This window comes from Anser anser (assembly GCF_964211835.1).
Source record: "Anser anser genome assembly, chromosome: 2".
In the NCBI taxonomy this organism is placed as follows: Eukaryota; Metazoa; Chordata; class Aves; order Anseriformes; family Anatidae; genus Anser; species Anser anser.
The window spans coordinates 27,314,506-27,333,794 of NC_139721.1; the positions used below are offsets into that span (position 1 = coordinate 27,314,506).

At 36.3% G+C, this 19,289-nt stretch overlaps 1 protein-coding gene across 3 annotated transcripts in view; it reads left to right on the plus strand.

Annotated features, from left to right (window-relative positions):
* Window positions 1-19,289, plus strand: part of MMP16 (matrix metallopeptidase 16) — a 199,767-nt gene that overhangs the window by 143,825 nt on the left and 36,653 nt on the right. For all 3 annotated transcript variants that reach the window (XM_083822637.1, XM_083822639.1, XM_083822638.1), the window contains one exon: window positions 4,331-4,548. In XM_083822637.1, coding sequence (XP_083678763.1) covers window positions 4,331-4,548 — 218 coding nt within the window. The remainder of the gene's footprint in view (window positions 1-4,330; window positions 4,549-19,289) is intronic.

Sequence of the window (19,289 nt, forward strand, 5' to 3'; positions counted from 1 at the left end):
ACAAGATGGACATTGAGGTGTCCATGACCAAAGAAGGGCTATGAAGCTGGTGAAGGGTCTAAAGAACAAGTCTGATGAGGAGCAGCTGAGGGAGCTGGGGTTATTTAGCTTAGACAAAAGGACACTCAGGGGAGACCTTATTGCACCCCACAGTTACCTTAAAGGAGGCTATAGCTGATCCCCACCTATATAAGGTGGGGATCAGTCTCTTCTCCCAAGCTCTAAGTGATAAGATAAGAGGAAATGGCGTTAAGTTGTGCCAGGGGAGGTTTAAATTGTATATTAGGAAAATTTTCTTCACTGAAAAGGTTGTGAAGTATTGGAACAGGCTGCCTGGGGAAGTACTTGAGTCACCATCCCTGGAGGTCTTCAAAAAAGGTGTAGATGTAGAGCTTAGTGACAGGGTTTAATGGTGGGCTTGGCAGTGCTATGTTAAAGGTTGGACTAGTTGATCTTAGAGATCTTTTCCAAACTAAATGATTCTATGAAAACAATAACATTATTCTGCTTATAGGCTGAATCTAAGACTAACTCCCACATTATTTTTCCTTACATTTCCGAAGCTATAATTTCATTCCTGGTTTTAAAGACTTTGATTCTATAGCTGTTTTGTTTGTTTGTTTTGTTTATAACATATATATGTATATTTCTTTCCTACAGCAAAAAATTTGTGCTATTTCTATGTTAATGCCATGTATCCAGTAGTATAATTTAGAACTCCCTTGGTTAATATTCCCCAATTAATTTTGTATTAGATTTAATTTTATACTCACAGTTATTTCCAGTTTAGAGGTTTAACTATCAGGGTTAAATTGAATATTATCAGGGCCATTCCTTGCATATCATTACTACTACAAATGACATCTATATCCGTGTAGAATTACCATACTGCTAATTAGAACTCTGCTGCCATTATGATATATTTTATATTAACAAGCTTTTTAAAAATATTATATTAGTAAGCACTGATATATATTTTCATAAAGCAATTTCTAAATGATTAGCTTACCAAGCTTTTTTTTTTTTTTTTTTTTTTTTTTTTTTTTTTTTTTCCTGTGTGATTAGCTAGAAGGAAGGTTGTTTCTCATGACTTCATAAGTTGGTAGTCTAGACTTGAGGGCTAGACAACAATACTTTGCCAAAAACTAACCTCTAAGCTCTAACAGCTGTGGGCTATACATTAGGAGAAATGTGTTACCCCTGGGAAGTAATATCTGACATCACCAGCAAATGACATATGAAAACTTTGGTTTGGGGTTAAAATCATTCCAACATGAGCTACTGCAAACTGATTCCTTTCCTGCTTTAAAATCAAGAGGTGATCGGGAATCATACACCCCAATAAAAATGTCACGCCTATTAAAATAATTGCTTTGGTCTGCAATATTCCTCAAAACATCATTATTAACTGTAAATTATAATTGTCACAAACCTTAAAACTGTGAATGAAATAAATGCCCTATTAAATTGTATGACAACCATTTGGGGAGTTTACCATTTCCTTACATAGTCTATATTTTTCTTTAAAAAGTATGCTTATTTTGAACAAGTATCAGAAATTCAAATGGCATTTATGAAGTTTTAAGGTTGTCTTACTATTAAAATGTCTTTCTGAAGTTGCTCATGCAAAATATGTTAGTTTTTTAAAGTCAAAATTGATTTTGTATTTAAATGATTTGGAGAGATGATCCAAATTTAAATTTTCATTTGTTTCCAGAAATATTACTGATCCAACTGAAACTTCCAATATTGTTGTACATGGAAAGTATAAGTAAATGTACTAGTATGTTTAGAAAGGGAAAGACATATTCAATGCATCCATTGCAAGTAAACCAATTGCCATTAGGATTATCATAGAATCATACCTTGATTCCAACCTTGAGTTGGAAGGGACTTTAAAGATCATATAATTCTAACCCCCCTGACATTGGCAGGGATACCACCCACTAGATCATGTTGCCCAGGGCTGCATACAACCTGGTCTTGAACACTTCCAGGGATGGGGCATCCACAGCTCCTCTGGGCAACCTGTTCCTGTCCCTCATATTGAAGGATTTCTTCCTTATATCTAATATAAATCTCCCCCCTTTTAGTTTAAAAATATTTCGCTTTTTTCTATCACTATCTGCTTGTGTAAAAAGTCACTCTCCGTCTTTTGTATAAACCCTCTTTAACTACTGAAAGGCCACAATGACATCTCCTTGGAGCCTTCTCTTTTCCAGGCTGAACACGCCCAGCTTTTTTCATAGGAGAGGTGCTCCAGCCCTCTAGTCATCTTTGTGGTCATCCTCTGGACCCACCCTAACAGGTCCACATCTTCCTTATGCTGTGGGCCCTTGCTGAGGGTACCAGTGTCTATGTCTGTTCCCCTGTCTACGTCATTGATAAAGATATTAAACAGCACCAGTCCCAAGACAGATTCCTGAGGGAAACCACTCATAACCTGGACATAGAGCCATTAACCATAACTCTCTAGCTGTAGCCATCTGGCCAATTCCTTATCTACCGAATACTCCAACCTTCAAATCCATATTTCTCCAATTTAGAGACAAGGATGTCGTATGGAATCATGTCAAAAGCCCCAGAAGCCCAGGTAGATGACATGGGTTGGTCTTCTCTTGTTGACCGATGCAGTCACTCCATCATTGAAGGTCACCAGACAGGTCAGGCACAATCTGTCCTTGGTGAAGCTGTGCTGACTGTCTCGGATCACTGCCTTGTCTTGTATGTGACTTGACATTGCTTCCAGGAGGATCTGTTCCATGATCCTCCCAGGCACAGAGGTGGGGCTCATCAGTCTGTAGTTCCCCTGGTCTTCATTTCTACCCTTTTTAAAAATGGGAGCGATGTTTCCCTTTTCCCAGTCACCAGGGACTTTGCCCTACTACTAGGACTTTTCAAATGTGATGGAGAGAGGTTTTGCAACTACATCAGACAGCTCCCTCAGGACCCTGGAATGTATGACATTGGGTCCTATAGACTTGTTTCATCAGTTTCATCAGATGGTCTTGAACCTCTTCTTTGCTTACAGTGGGGGGGATTTTGCTCCCCCAGATCCTGCCCAGAGATTCAGAGAATTAGAATCATAAAATCATAGAATGTCTCAGGTTGGACGGAACCTTAAAGATCATCTAACTCCAACCCCCTGCCATAGGAAGGGATACCACTTGAGAGATGTGGAAATCCTGACTGACAATGAAGGCTGAGCCAAAGAAGTTGCTGAGTAGCTTTCTCCATGTCTGTTGTTACCAGTCCTCCCTTCTCATTTATCAGAGGAGATAAACTCTCCTTGGCATTTCTTTTCTGACCAATGTACCTACAGAATCCCTTCTTGTTATTCTTTGCATCCCTTGCCAAGTTCAGTTCCATCTGTGCTTTGCCTTTCCTGATCCCATCCTTGCATATCCGGAAGGAAATATATATATTTATATACATGAAAAGCATCTCTCTAGGAAGCCCATTGGACTTTCAGATAGAGAACTTATGGGTGGGATAGTTATTTTACCTTTCATCAAACCTTGTATATTATGACAGAAAATGTATCTACAGTAATAAAAATTTGTTTAAAACATTATACAGTTTTAGTTATTCCTTTTCAATACATTTATCCTCAGAAATTCTTCTAATTACCAAGTATCTGGCTTTGTTAAACTCACCAAAAAATAAAAATTAAATATAAAACATAAACAATTAATTTCAGAATTTTGAAGAAAAATGCAAATTATTATTATCTTTTTTTTTTTTTTTATGTGGATGCATAGGATTTGAAATCCAGTTTTAAGACCATCTATACATAGCAAAGGGAAGTGTGGAAAGCTGGGAAGATGTTCTGAATAAGATAGTACTTTGCCTAAAAATTGGGTCAATAGAAATTATCACATATTTCATACATACGCATATGCAAATTGATAGGTGGAAGTTAAAAAGATGGTTTGTAAACCCATTGACTGCTGATAGTCTTATTAGGAAAAGTTTTGTTTGTTTATTCCCTTTATTTTATTCAAGAGACAATGATTCTTTCTGAACAGTTCTTATTCACTTGGTAAAGTATATGTGATGAATAAATCCCTTGAAGGTTTTATTGGATTGTTGTTCCAATAAAGAAGAAAGATCCTGAATAGTGAAAAATAATTATTTTCTTCATTAGTGCCTTGGTTCTGTGGTATTCCTTCATTATACCCTTTAGCAACAGGAGAAAGACTGATTAGGTCACTTTTTCCATTTTCCACCCACTGTAGGATTTGCACTGCTTACAGCAGGGTTTCTTTGTATTTCTTCTTGAAATGTCACTGATAGCCATGTAAATTATCCCTTGCTACTATTTTTAAAGGTCCACCTGACAGGATCCCACCACCAACAAGACCTCTGCCAACAGTGCCCCCACATCGTTCGATCCCTCCAGCAGACCCGCGGAAGAATGACAGACAACCTAAACCTCCCCGGCCACCCACTGGTGACAAACCTTCCTATCCTGGGGCCAAACCTAACATCTGTGATGGGAACTTCAACACTCTTGCTATTCTTCGCCGGGAAATGTTTGTTTTCAAGGTAGGAGGTTGTGAATTTTTCAATGTTACATCAAATGTCTACATTTCTACTTTTTTTTTTTTAAGCAAACTCTCATTCATCCTGACTCCGCTTTCCCAGCCCTCTCACAGTTAGAAAGTTCAAGAAAGAAAATAAAAAATAAACATACACATAGCTTAAATATCTAGCAAGGGACTGCTGTAATGTTCTATTTGGGGAAAATACCCATGTCAGCAGAAACTGTAATGCCTCAAAATGCAAGGGTAAATAAATGCTGCAGGTTATGGAGAGATAAAAAAGCATAAATCAGCTCATGAGTAGGAGCTAGTAAGAATGATTTTGCTGGGAATACAGCTACATTCAGACATATAGTAGATATCGTGTGTCTTAATTTTATTTATTCATTTATTTATTTATTTATTTATTTTGCCCAGAGCTATAATTTTAACTTTATTATTAGATCTGTCATTTACAACGGATGTGTGTCATTGTGTTGTGGTTGCATTAAACCCACATCTAAGTAAAGGTCTTTGTCACAAAAATACAAAAATCTTATTGCAAATGGGTTGCTGTTTATTTCCAGTCATCTTGCTCTAAGCTGATAAATGTGATATATGCGACAAACTGAATTAATCAAACTGATCTGAAAGGCAGTCTTTTGATAGAAGGACTTTGCTAAGGCTCATGGACATCAAAACTATCATAGGAAGTACAGTTTCCAGAAGACATTGAATGTTGAAAAATAATTACAAAATCTTTATTATTCAGTGTCTTAAATCTTAAGACAATTTGCTGACAGGTATTGCTGTGTTCTGGAAACATGAAAGAGGATAATCTATTATTTTGAACTATCGCTGTGTCAAATGTGCTTCAGCAATAGGAAGCGTGGGATCTTTGTTTTGTAAATATATGTCATGATTCAACATCATAGCTAGGGCCTTTCATATGAATGGATAGTACTTTTTCCTTCATCAATATCACAAGTATAGATGAATTTGTCCTAAAGCATGAAGCTCTCAATTCAATGTGTTTTTTTTTTGTTTTGCTTTGTTTTGTTTTGCTTTTTGATTCTTTCTTTTTGTTGTTCTTTCTGGTGGGACCATTTCTCCCTTAACATGTTTTCTTTTTATGTACTGTATTGCTCCATGTAAATCTCTTTAGCAGTACTACTCAGACTTTCACTTTCTGTAGCATAACTTAGGAAAAATATTTACCAATAGCTTTACATTAATTCATCCCAATTATTGAGTAACCAATTATTGATGAATAACTTCACAACCCAATTATTGATGAAAAACTTCATAACCCAATGAGCAAAAAAATATTTTTTCCCAGGAACAGCTAAGTATTTTGTCATCCCTGGGGCTGTCAGCCCTTTTCATTTGAATAGATGGTACATCTTCAAACTCTGGGAGGTCTTGAACTATCAGTCTTTTTATGACTAAAACTCAAAGGTTAAGGAAGAATCTAATTTTCTAACTTGACATTAAGCAGGATATTAAAATATCTACTTCAATCTCATATCATCCACCTCAAGAGCAATAAAACATTCATTTATTTTAGACATAAATCGATAAATAGTGAAATGCTATCCCACTAATACAAAATTTCCTGTCTAGCCAAGTCAGTGTTCTTAGATAAATAGATTGACCACCATTACTGATCACTCTTTACTATTCTGATTGAAAAGAAAAACTGTGTTTTCTGGGAAAGTTGTTTGCTGCTTATTGCCTTAACACTACATATATCGCTACATATTTACTGTATAGCTTATATACTTTCTAGCGTGCATTTATGTTCTAAAACTAAAATTTTATTCCTGATGTCCACACTCTAATGAAGAAACATGGTCAAATATTATCAGAGAAAACAACCAGTAACAGAGTGTTTACAGGTTTTATGTCTAGAGTTTAGAATTACAAAATTCAATTGCTTCAATCTTAAAAGCAAGATGTTGGAAGGCAAGAAAAAGATGACATTTGTCTGGATGAATTTCTTTAAGGGTCCCACAGTTCTCATTTTCTCTTCAGAGTACCTGGCAGCATGGCAAGAGATAACTTGGGTTAGCGCGCTAAACAATGGGATTTAGTTAAGTATACAAATCCTGTTTTTGTAGTCTGTGTGTCATTGAATCCTTGGGTTATTAGGCCATTCTGAACATTCTGATTCAGAAATTAATTCGTTAATGATTTTCTTCTACTAAGACAGTCTCATTACCTGGTTGTGATTCTCTCTCTCTCGTGTGTGTGTGCATGGGGAGGAGCGTGAAAGAATCAGGAAAGGGGAGAAGGAATTAGAAAAGTCAGAAAGTCAGAGGTTGTTATTTTTCTACTTTCCTTTGCAGAATATCAGTGAGGGCAGGTTACAAGTGAAAGCTTAGCACATCAGACTGTAGCAGGAGCAGGGCAAGAATTCATTCTCAAAAGGTATAAACTGGAATAAGGAATGAATTCAAGGAGAGCATCCACCAGTGAAGGAAGTGAAGCTGGGGGTTCTGTTGGCTGACACAACTGAAAAAGGCAACCGCCTGACTCCTGCTCCTTAATGCTAGTACAAAGAAAGCCTGGGAAGGCATGAGCAACAGGCTGAGAACCAGATACAGAGAGGTGGAGAAAAGAGGGAATTGATGGCAGTACTGTACCAGGTGGAAACAATTAAAGAAGAATTATGACCTTCATTGGAAGAATTATTGCTGGATAGTTCCCAGATGAGTTAAAATTAATCAAGTTGGAGGCTAATCAAATGATATCCTTTCCTTTCTTTCTCTTTATTCACAGGTCTGTGATGACTGTGTAGTGGCAAATTTTACTGCCTTCTGAATAGCATGTGTGCTGTGTACCAATTTCAAAATGAAAATAGCTAATATTTTTATCTCATGGGCCAGTTTCAAGATCAGGTGCTCAATTTGTTTAAATAATCCTTGAAATTGCTTGGGAGCTTAGCCACAGAGTTGAAGAATGCAAGCCCTTTTGAATAATTAAATTCTAATTTAAACATAAAACTGAAGCACAAAAGATAGCAGTTTGAGTTTGAGGTACACTGTGGATTTTCATAGCAGATGACAAACAATATTAATTTCAAGAAGATTGCTTTCTGTTGGCTGTTTAGCTATTAGGTATACTTAAGGGTATCAGAATATTAGAGGCAATTGCTGCGTTCTGTCAAATAGATGAGTTTTGTTTGTGGTTTTAAGAATATCCGGTATTCTCAAATGGCTAGAACCAGAGTTAAACTGAATAACAGTAAACTTAAAAGGAAAATGGAATCTACGCTTATCCTTCTTTAACTGTTTTCCATCAATTTGACAAAATAGCAGTTCTAGCAACACTCGATAAAATTTGTGTGGTTTAAGAAATGAAATAAAGAAGAATTGTTCTTAATGTAACATGACTGGTAAATACAGAAGTAAAGCAATCAACCTGTTAAAGATTCCTCAAAGATCAGCAAATAAAATTAGAATTTTGCAGGTGAACTCTTTTGGTAGAAATTACTGGATTTTATGGGAAAAAAAATGTTTTTCAACAAATATATATGGATTACTGCTATACAAATGTATTGTTCCCAAAAGAATTTTTCCTGAATTCATTAAATTAGGTGCCCTTAAAATGCCAATGCTAGCTATATGGCATGGAGACATAGTATGCTAAAAAAATAATTAAAAAAAAAAAAAAGGAAGGAAATTAGTTTATTTTAAGTATTGGCTTCAGTTTTCATCAAATGATATTTGAAAATGTATGAAGTTTGTCTTAATTGAATGTAGTTTTAAAATTACTGTTATTATTTAAAATGTGCTTGAACTGGTATAAGCAACCATCAGGACAAGACTTTCTATGCCAAAATTCATGAGTGCCAAGTTTTTATCTTGAGGTTCCTGTTAGCTTCTGCATTTATTCTGAATGCAATTAGTATTAGCTGTCACTCTCATTTCCAGTATTTTCTCCAGCTATTTTCTCCCTCTGTTTAGTTAGGACTCTCCAGGGACATAGAAAATGCTGAAAAATGGAGAAAAAACAAATTGGTCCTCCTTTTCTGGAAAAGTTGTGCTAAGTGGTATGACACTGTTGGTCTTCCTGCTTTTAATGGAAAAACTTCTCCGCCACTGTGTATAGTAGTATGTTATATTTGACAATCCTGTTTTCTTCTTAAAGTCTCCTGGAAGTACCTCTAGGGTCCTCAATGAAAAGGATCCCCATTTTCTAAGGTCACCAGATACGATCCATTAGTGAAGATGTTTACAGCATGCTTTTTCAATCTTCTGTAGAAAAAAAAAAAAAAAAAAAGAGAGAGAGAGTTTTGAAGATGATATTGGATGTCCTACCCATAAAGGTACTTATGTTAATGCTTTCTGAATATTTTGTACAGTTAATTTAAAAAAAAAAAAAAAAAGGGTTTCAAGGGGTTCAATGGTGCACAGAAATTAGTGTCTCTCAGATGTGCTATCTATCAGTATGCAGACAGAGTCACACTGGTTGTTGTGTAATTTTTGAGGTGTGTATAGCTTGTGTTTGACTATATGTTGATTGTTCCTTGTCAGCAAAATTACCTCTACTCTGTTTCAACAATATGTGTTACTGCTGTTATTATTTTTTTGCTTTATGCTTCTTTTAAGTTTATACTGATTTTAACAAAATCTTTAGCTTTTTGAACTGGGTACATCTAGAAAATTAAGCACCACATGTGTTGAAATTGTCCTTCAGAATCAGCACATTAGAGAGACTGGTCACATTTCTTTGTTTTTTGAAACAGGAGTTTGCTTCGCAGAAGAACACCTCATAGAGCTTGCATTAGTACTTTCTGCTTTGTTTAATGCTAACTCCTTAAGAAACAAATGAATGTATTATGGATATTATATGATCCATAATGGTTTTAGTACTCATGTTTGAAAAGTTAACTCGCTCCTTCAAGAATACCAGATTTAACCATTTCCATTTAATAGGGTTTTTGCTGAAATGTAATGTAAGTGTAGAGAAAGAAGTGTGTCCACCAGGGCAAGAGCATTTACAGCTTAGAGAAATGTCTTCTGAAATGTTAGTGTTACAGATGGTAGAATATGGAAACAATTTTAGGAAGGCCTTAAAAGGCTGCGTTTTACTATTTTATAGTAATTTCTCCACAACTTGCAGAAATTTGTTTTCTGACTCTTCATCTGCTAAGAACCACTGTAAAAACATTTATGAAGTGCCAAACAAACCAAGCTAATTAGGCTGTCATTAGCCTTTAGCATTAGTTTAGGCTGCAGTTGCTTTCATACATAACTGTATAGATGCCATTCAGTATCTGTTTTGGAATTGTGTATTTATATAGAGTATGCTGTTAAACACAAAAGAAGAAAAAAAAATGTTTCTTGATATGTATTAAACAAAAGAGGAATTTTTAAAGCATTTTAGCATTGACTAATCATTAGACTGGTTGGTGTAATAAAAAAAATCTGAGAGACAGAGGGAAAATACTACTAATAAAAAGTAGAGATGAAGAAATAGACACAATAAGAGACTTGACTCCACAGAATTTGAAAGCATATATTTTTTCAAAGGTCTCCTGGACTGTTTGTGTAGCTGTTTTTGTCTCATAATGCTGTGGATGTCTGGTCTGTCAATTGCAGCCTGGAAAAGTTCAGAAGAGGATGCTGTGGAGGTAAACACTTTGGGATCTGAGAGGGAAAAACACTTAACATATCAACTGTAAAAGACCAGGAACAGGAGGTCAGAAGTAGCTAAGACTGCAGATAGCAGATTCCTTTCTACCTCTTTTTCATATCTTTATGATAGGAAGAATAACCTGATGGGATTTGCTATTTTTGTACTCATTAGGGAGGACGACAGCTTTCACAGTATCACAGTATCACAGATTTCTAGGTTGGAAGAGACCTCAAGATCATCGAGTCCAACCTTCGACCTAACACTAAGTACTCCACTAAACCATATCGCTAAGCTCTACATCTAAACGTCTTTTAAAGACCTCCAGGGATGGTGACTCCACCACCTCCCTGGGCAGCCCGTTCCAATGCTTAATAACCCTTTCGGTAAAGAAGTACTTCCTAACATCCAACCTAAAACTCCCCTGTCGCAACTTTCGCCCATTCCCCCTCGTCCTGTCACCAGGCACGTGGGAGAATAGACCAACCCCCACCTCGCTACAGCCTCCTTTAAGGTAACTGTAGAGAGCGATAAGGTCGCCCCTGAGCCTCCTCTTCTCCAGGCTGAACAAGCCCAGCTCCCTCAGCCGCTCCTCGTAAGACTTGTTCTCCAGACCCCTCACCAGCTTGGTCGCCCTTCTCTGGACTCGCTCAAGCACGTCCATGTCCTTCCTGTAGCGAGGGGCCCAAAACTGAACACAGTACTCGAGGTGCGGCCTCACCAGAGCCGAGTACAGGGGGACAATCACTTCCCTAGACCTGCTGGCCACACTGCTTCTTATGCAAGCCAGGATGCTGTTGGCCTTCTTGGCCACCTGGGCACACTGCTGGCTCATATTCAGCCAACTATCAACCAATACTCCCAGGTCCCTCTCGGCCAGGCAGCTTTCCAGCCACTCATCTCCCAGCCTGTAGCTCTGCTTGGGGTTGTTGCGCCCCAGGTGCAGGACCCGGCACTTGGCCTTGTTGAACTTCATACAGTTGACCTCAGCCCATCGCTCCAGCCTATCCAGATCCTCCTGCAGAGCCTTCCTGCAGGAGAAGAGCTTTAATTCATGTAACTCAGGTTCTATGTTGAAAAGGAAGGAGAAAAGTGGCAAAAGTTCAGGGGGGATGTCAATGTATCACAGTAGACCAAGCCCATTGGAAATGTACAAGATGGATGTTTCATGGCACAAAAACAAGTTGTATGATGTCAAGGACAAAAGCAGGGAAGTGCTGGAATGCTAAAAAGTCATAGTTCATGTATTTTTGGTATATAGGTACTTTCATTGGCTGATGACAAAATATTTAAATAAAGTTTGGAAAATCTTTCAGTGTGCTTCTAAGTTAGGAAAGGACTTTAGCTACCATGTTTCACAACGTTAAAATGCACTGTCTGTACATCACTGTATGGGAAGCAGGTAGTATACTCCATACAGCTGCAGGGAAATCTAGACAAGAATGTAATCATGTGAGTCATAAACTTCCCAGAGTAAGACATTTAAAAATCCTCCCACTCATCTTTGAAAAAAATTGTTATGGACACAGTTTTATGTCCATTTGAAAGATGGCAACCCAGTCATAGCTACACTTATTAAGTAGCACTTACTAACCTACATGTACATTTGTGTACATACGAGTATCATGTATAGAAAAGTATAAAGAATTATAGCTATATATTACTAGGGATTTATTTACAAGAGTGCAAGTTTAATGTATATATATGTTATTGAAACTCATAAGCAACTTGAACTGATTAACAGTCTGTAATATCTGGCTAATAAAATTCCTATTATTTATGTACTGGCCTATTATAAATCATAACTTCAGAAAGATGCGTGACTCGATATCTTCAGCAGAGCCTTAGATTTGTCAGACAGAAAAGTACTATTTTTTTCCAAGAAGGCTATGTTTTCATTGGCGAACAGTGTAGTGTAAAAGGATTTGATCAGCAGCAAAGCAGATGGCACTGAGCTTCTCTCATGTCCATCATGTGTGCTTTGCTTTTAATTAGATACAGTCTGTCCTCTGAGGCCAAACAGTTCCGCTATAAATGTAGTTCAGATTTTTCTGAAGGTCAGCCAGCCCTTAGACACTGGTGTCTTTGTGGGCACCTTGATGTTGTACCACACAATCCTCTCATTCAATGCAAGTGATATTACCATGTTGTTAACATGTCATTGCCCACACCATCTTGACCTAAATAAACCCTCCCATGCAAAACTCATATTATTATTTCTCCTCAAGCCATTTTTTTGAGTGACACAATGGTACCTGCTGTTTGACTATCTCCTTAACACAAGTTTGAATGACATACTGCTGAGACATAACCTTAAATTACATACTAACATCTTTCTGAATTCTATTATCCCTGGGTGAAAAATAAGACAGAAACACTTGTTTAAATTCAATTTAAATTCAATTTAAACATAGGAAAGTACCTTCCCATTGTAAATCCTTACCGATCAAACACTGCAACAGGTTGTCCATAGAAGCTGTGGATCCTCTGGAGCCTCAAAACCTTTGTGGAGCTTCAAAACCTGACTGGACACAGCCCTGGGCTTCATCTGATTCTGCTTTGAGCAAAGGAGGGGGTTGGATCTTCAGTGGTGCCTTCCAACCTCAGCCCTATTGTGATTTTATGTAGGTATTAAAAATGTGAGGACTAGAAAGGAATAGATTTGCAAATTGTCTCTGCATCACCTGCTTTCCCCACTCTCCTCCAAAGGAGGAGATTGAGCATTTCTTCATACTCCTCTGAATCCTCCATAGGTCCCTTCTAAACTCAGTCATTCTGTGATGCTGTGAATCCATTGAAATTTGACTGTTTTACCAATTCATGTCCCCATAGCATGTGATCCATTGTCTCTTTTAGGCTACAGCTCTAACAGGGAGTATCTAGTGAGATTTAATCAGGGGTCTGTTTTGTGACTGCTATGTTCATGTCAGGAGAAGGGGCCAGGCACAGCAGACATGTATGCAGCTGCTGATCACAAAGCACTAACAGAGGGGACTGTGGGGAGCCACCACCTCCAGCTGTGCAAGACAGATCCTCTCCTGACTCCTTTCCCTGTATCAGCTTTCAGGAGAAATCAACCTCCACTTCAAGGGTCAGGCTCTGGTCTAAAACACTTTATTCAAATACTAATCCTTTCCTTCTGTTCTCATGATGATCCATTACACCTACACTTCCTACCCCACACAGTCATCACATTAAAAAGATTTTTCACAATGGGGTAGGCAAAACTGAGCTCAACAAAATTTCTCAAATACTTGTATGAACCCATATAAAAATGTAGTGGTAGGATGTGGGATGTGTCTGTAAAGGTTAGACAGTTAAACATGAATGTCAACAAATTCTTATTTCTGACTTAGTTTTAACCTAATAAATAGTGGGAAAAAAAATGTGAGACTTACTATTTGGAAGCCAAAATTCCAAGAATTAGTCATTTTTGTATGTGCCTATATATATATATATATATTCATAGAGTTGGTGGAATCTGAAGATCTCTGCCACTCTATGTAAAAGGATACAGTGGGTCAAATCTGTACATATTCTCAGGAAAATACTTGTAAAAATAGAATTATGGCTTTCTCTTACTTCACCCAAAATAATCCATAAATGATAACATGCTTATACGTTCTTACTTGTGGATATGTAGAATAACAAAAATTGCTATTTTAGTTAGTCATTGAATATAACTGTCACCCCTTCTTTTCCCCACATATGTCAAGAGTTTATTCTGAAACCTAGATGACCAGTAATTTAATTGTGCTTATGATCAGAGCAAGTTTAATATAACATCAAATGAAAGAAATACAGGAAAATTATAACTCTGCATGCCACTGATAAATATTGAAGAAAAAATCAAAAATATAGATAAGTGAATAAACATAAAAGACTTTGATCTGGCAAATTTATGTCTTATGAATAATGAAAGGTAAACAGAGATCTCAGTGAGGAAAATATATTAACATAAAAGCCCTTGGTGAGCATACCCATTTGAGTAAGTACTAACAGTGCAAATTAAAGGTGAAAGATCAAATCCTGATTTTCTTCTCACAGTTACAATGTTTACTTGTTACAGTCACTTGTAACTGTGAACCAATAAATTTTTTTACTTGCTATGTTACTACAGCAAAAACGTAACAAAAAGCCTTAACAGAATACTTGGGTACAAAATGTATTTAATCTTTTTAAACTTGATTATTTTCAGAGAATAACTGTTTGAATGTTCCACTGATGAAAAAAATATTTATGCAATAGAATAACAAAAAAATAATAAAATCAAAAAGACAAAAAATAATTACAAAATTTCACGGCAAGGAATTATTTAAAATTACATGGAGGCACCAGCAAGTGTTACCTTGGAATATTGACAATATTAACAATACATTTTAATTGGGGCTACATCTTAATGGAACCAAAGGGAGTAATTGGAGAAACATTTCAAGCACAAGACTTAATTAAAATTTCTTGTTGTACAAAATTTTGTCCTTTCAACTAATTTATGTAGAGATTTTGGGAAACAATTGTAATGATTTGTAATGTAAGCTTTTTCAAGCAGTGTTATTGATTAGTCTTGGAAATATTTGCTTAATCTTGATTTGCAGCTAAGGCTTTATATTCCAGAAGTATTTGTGTGTGTTTTAATTATTCATTTACTTTTTTTATTTATTGCCCATTCAAGAGGTTAAGGATCAACAACACAGAAGTTTAACAGAGATGAAAAGAAACGCATCTCATTTGTTCCCCTAAATTAGTTGTTTCCTGTGCAAAACACTGCACTACTAAGCAGTTGAAGTCTTAAATAATTAAGCAACATCCATGCACTTAGTTTTTCCAACAAATGAATGAAAAACCTTTTGCAATTTGAAAATCTACTAAAATATAACAAACTTATAATAAGCATTTATCAAAACTCTATATCTTCTTTTTCATAGCTTGAATATTTTTTGAAGTGCATTCTTCCTTGCCTACTGAGTGAATTCTTGGCCCAGCTAAAACTAATGTGAAAAAGTCCATTGACCTTAACAGAATCAAGATTTCACCAGAGTTAAGTACCTTTGACATGACAGGGAGACTACCAACTATGAGTAATAGATATTAGGTAAAATAACACAAGAAACAACACATTAGATGGTAATATTAAGCATATGAAATCAAGAACTGTTTTGCTATATAATGAGATAATATTGCTTGTCCAGTCTATAAATTGAAATGGGACAGGGAAAATTTGAAGTAATGATCTGACAAATCTGTCCAGTGAGAGTATCATCACTGAGGAGAACAGACTGTATTATTAGATCAAACAATATACTTGATAATAGAATTCAATGATTTCCCCTTCTCCCTAGCAGAGCACCAGTGTTTCTTTTCAATCGTACCATGATGGGGCCTTTGCAGACGTTTTGGTGATATCTGTCCAGCTCTATAGTCACCCACAGTCATTTACTGCTTTAAATTGTAAATTCACAGTTTATCTGTAGTCATATTTATTCTACAGTATCATATACGCACTGTTAGAAAGTCCTTCAGTTTCTTCAAGATTTAATCCCTGTATCTGAGTGACTAAGCAAAGACAATCAAATTTGCTCAATCAGATAATGGCAGAACAAGTAGGAATGGTTTTAAACTAAAAGAGGAGAGATTTAGGTTAGAGATTAAGAGGAAGTTCTTCACTCAGAGGTTGGTGATGCACTGGAACAGGTTGCCAAGAGAGACTGTGGATGCCCCATCCCTGGAGGTATTTAAGACCAGGTTAGATGAGCCTCTGGGCAACCTGATCTAGTGGTTGGTGTCCCTCCCTATGGCAGGGGGGTTCAGATTAGATGATCTTCAAGGTCCCTTCCAACCCGACCCATTCTATGATTCTAAATATACAACATTTTTATATCTGTGTTGTTGCAGCAGGTATCATTGTTGGTTGCTCTTTGCTGGATATTCCTGTCTCCATGGCCTGCTTTTCTCTTTGCCCATTTCTGTCAGTCTCAACTCTGGATCACATCAAGAATATATCTGTTTAGCCACAGATTACAGTGGGAACCACTGCAAACTTTTTCTAATCCTGCCACTTCCATGGGGAAGATTTACTTAGTAGTGCAGCATGGTACTCAAAGCCTGATTTGTACCAAGATAGATTTTGTTGTTGTTGTCAGCACAAATTCATAGATTACAAGCGTTAAACTGTGATCAAACAGCATGTATTAGTGTCTTAGCTGTTCAGGGGCTTGAATCCAAAATGACTCCCCTACAGAGTTCCTTACATCATGTCTTTCTCTATTTTCATATGTTATCAGCATATCAGAGCTTATTGCTTCATTCATTCACTAAGCAACATGAAAGACTGAGTTATCAGAAATCTGTATTCAATGCATGTGTATTTTTAAAAGCTGAATTTGATTATGTACTGGTCTGTACATCTTGGTCTGGACTAGTCACTTGTGTGGACTTCTCTGTCTCAGTTCATAAAATCATAGCATCATAGAATATTTTGGGTTAGAAGGGACCTCTAAAGATCATCTAGTTCCAACCCCTTGCCATAGACAGAGAGATTTTTCAATAGACCAGTTTGCTCAAAGCTCCATCCAACCTGGCCTGGAACACTTCCAGAGATCGGGCATCCACAGCTTCTCTGGATAGTCTCTTCCAGTACCTCACCAACCTCATAATAAAGAATTTCTTCTGAATATCCAATCTAAGTCTACCATATTTTTGTTTAAAACCATTACTTGTTGTCCTATTGCTACAATTCCTGATAAAAAGCCCCTCACGATCTTTCATGTACACCGCCATTAGTTACTGGAAGGCATAGGAAAAACATTTTGGGACATAGGGCTGGGATTTTTTGGCCTTCAGAGCATTTCATTAGTTGACTTCCACAGACAATGTCGATAATACAGAAACAAAGAAGGAAGATTAGGAAGAATTTATTTGAGTTTAGAAAGGTTGAGGTATAAAATTAAACACATTCTTACATTCTTTATAAATGTCATTTATGACAATGCATTCTAGAGTACAAAGGTCATTGCATCAAGGCAATGAAAACTGTATTAATACATATATGTGCTAATACATAGATGGAGTACTAATTTGGAGTACTAATTTCTATGTTCATACAGTGCCAAGAATAGTTTTGTGACAGTTGTTTTTGGTTAATCTTGGTGGATACAGTTTGGTACTCCCTTGTCTTCGTGAACTTTTGGCCAACAATAGTGAAGAGTAATAACATATATTTTATTTCCCCAGTAAAAAGAGACTTAGGAGCTTGCTGTATCTTGAAATGATACTAAATAAGCTCCCAGACATGCAATGGTTCACAGTCCACAGGCTTACTCATGTAGCTAAAATTTACTTTTTAATGAGTTAATCCTTTTGTGTTCTATTTGGACTTTTCCAGTCTTCTTTGGTTGCTGGTGGTAGCTAGCTGAGTTAAAGAAACTAGAAATGAGTAATTATGGCTTTGGCTTAATCATAATTTCTCCATTTAACTTTTTTTCAGTGTTTTTCCTGCCAGTGTCTAGAAACTTTGATGAAGCGGGTCATACTGTCTCTTGCATTCTCAATGAACTTCTGGTTATCTAGGCCCAGAGACAGCCCATTACATAGCCTACATTCCATACTGAATCAATCTCTATATTTGGGGGCAAAATTATAGACAGGGGATTGGGTTTGCTTTCCTCTGGCATTTTTGATTTTCAGAAAAAGCCTGATGACTCAGACACATTTGTATTCTGTTCACCCCTCAAGCAGATGTCCATATTACAAGTGATAAAGAGATAAGGATAGACAGGTAGAGAAAACCCAGTTATCTCAATTTAATTAGAACAGTTTGTCTTTTTTGCTTGGACAAAGTTAAGTCTGTCCTGAACCATTTTCAAATATTTCTATGTCTATTCCTTACAAATGTGGAGTCAACAAAGTCAGACCGATGAGAAATAGATAAAATATAATTCTGAAAAGAAATAAAAGTTATTGTGGAAAAAAAAAAAAAAAAAAGACATCCAAGAAAGAAAGGAAGAAAGAAAGAAATCCTATTTTCCACATATATATATATATATTTTTTTTTTCTTATGGTCCAAGATAGACAGAAAAACAAATTAAAAACAAACATGGACAAAAATCCCTAATTTTTCTGTAGGATAATAGGCACTACAGTTGGTCTTTGGGATAGATGTGTTTTCAAAGATCTGTGCTATTATAGGTAAGACAGAATAGCATACTGCCAAGGAATACCATGCAACTGGGAACACATTTCTGAAAATATATTTATACTAATATCTAACCTATTCCTAGGGAATTGTGCATGTTTTCAAATCCTCTTGCCAATTTTAATTAAATGGAAAAGGTAGTCCAAAATTATTGATACTCTTTCTTAATGGAATAGCAAAGCAGGCTATAAAAGAATAATTTGAATAAAAGTGGACATACAATATCGTTGACTTGAGATATGAAGGAAGTTGTAAAATTAGTATTACTGAGATTTCAAATAGAATAGAGGATCAAATGTTTGTCAGAGTTAAGCTAGCAAACTGTTACAGAAAATTATTGGTTATTTGGTTTCCCGTAGCATCTGGAGGGGAATGTATTAATGTACGAGAAGTACCAAGAAGTAGGTGTTGGTAACTAGAAAAGCTGTGACTCATTTAAACGTGATATTCAACATATATCCCATGATATTTCCAAGAATCATGATAATGTGTTGACACAGCCTGTGTAAATGCAGGCCTCTCAGAAAGTCAATCTTCATTCCAACTCCTTTTACACTATGATTTGTAAAGAGACAAGGGAGAGCTACTGCAAAGCAGACATCTTCACCTCATATTGGCATTCAACTACTTATTAAACCTTTTCACACCTTTTCATTGTTTAACCCCTACACGGTTTGAAAAAGGGATCTATCAAGAATCCCTTGTTTGAATTATAATACATAGAGAAGCATGTGTGTTAATGCAAATGCATCATACTTTTTCCATTTGAGTCATCACTGTAAGAATATTTGCAGTTTAAATATAACATATACTTTAACAGAGCACTTTTTTTTTGTCCTGAAGGCCAGGAGATTTTTTTCAATTTTAATAACTTTTTTTTTAATTATTGTTTTAAAATATACAGTTTTCTTATCTTTCCATGGTGCAGAATGCA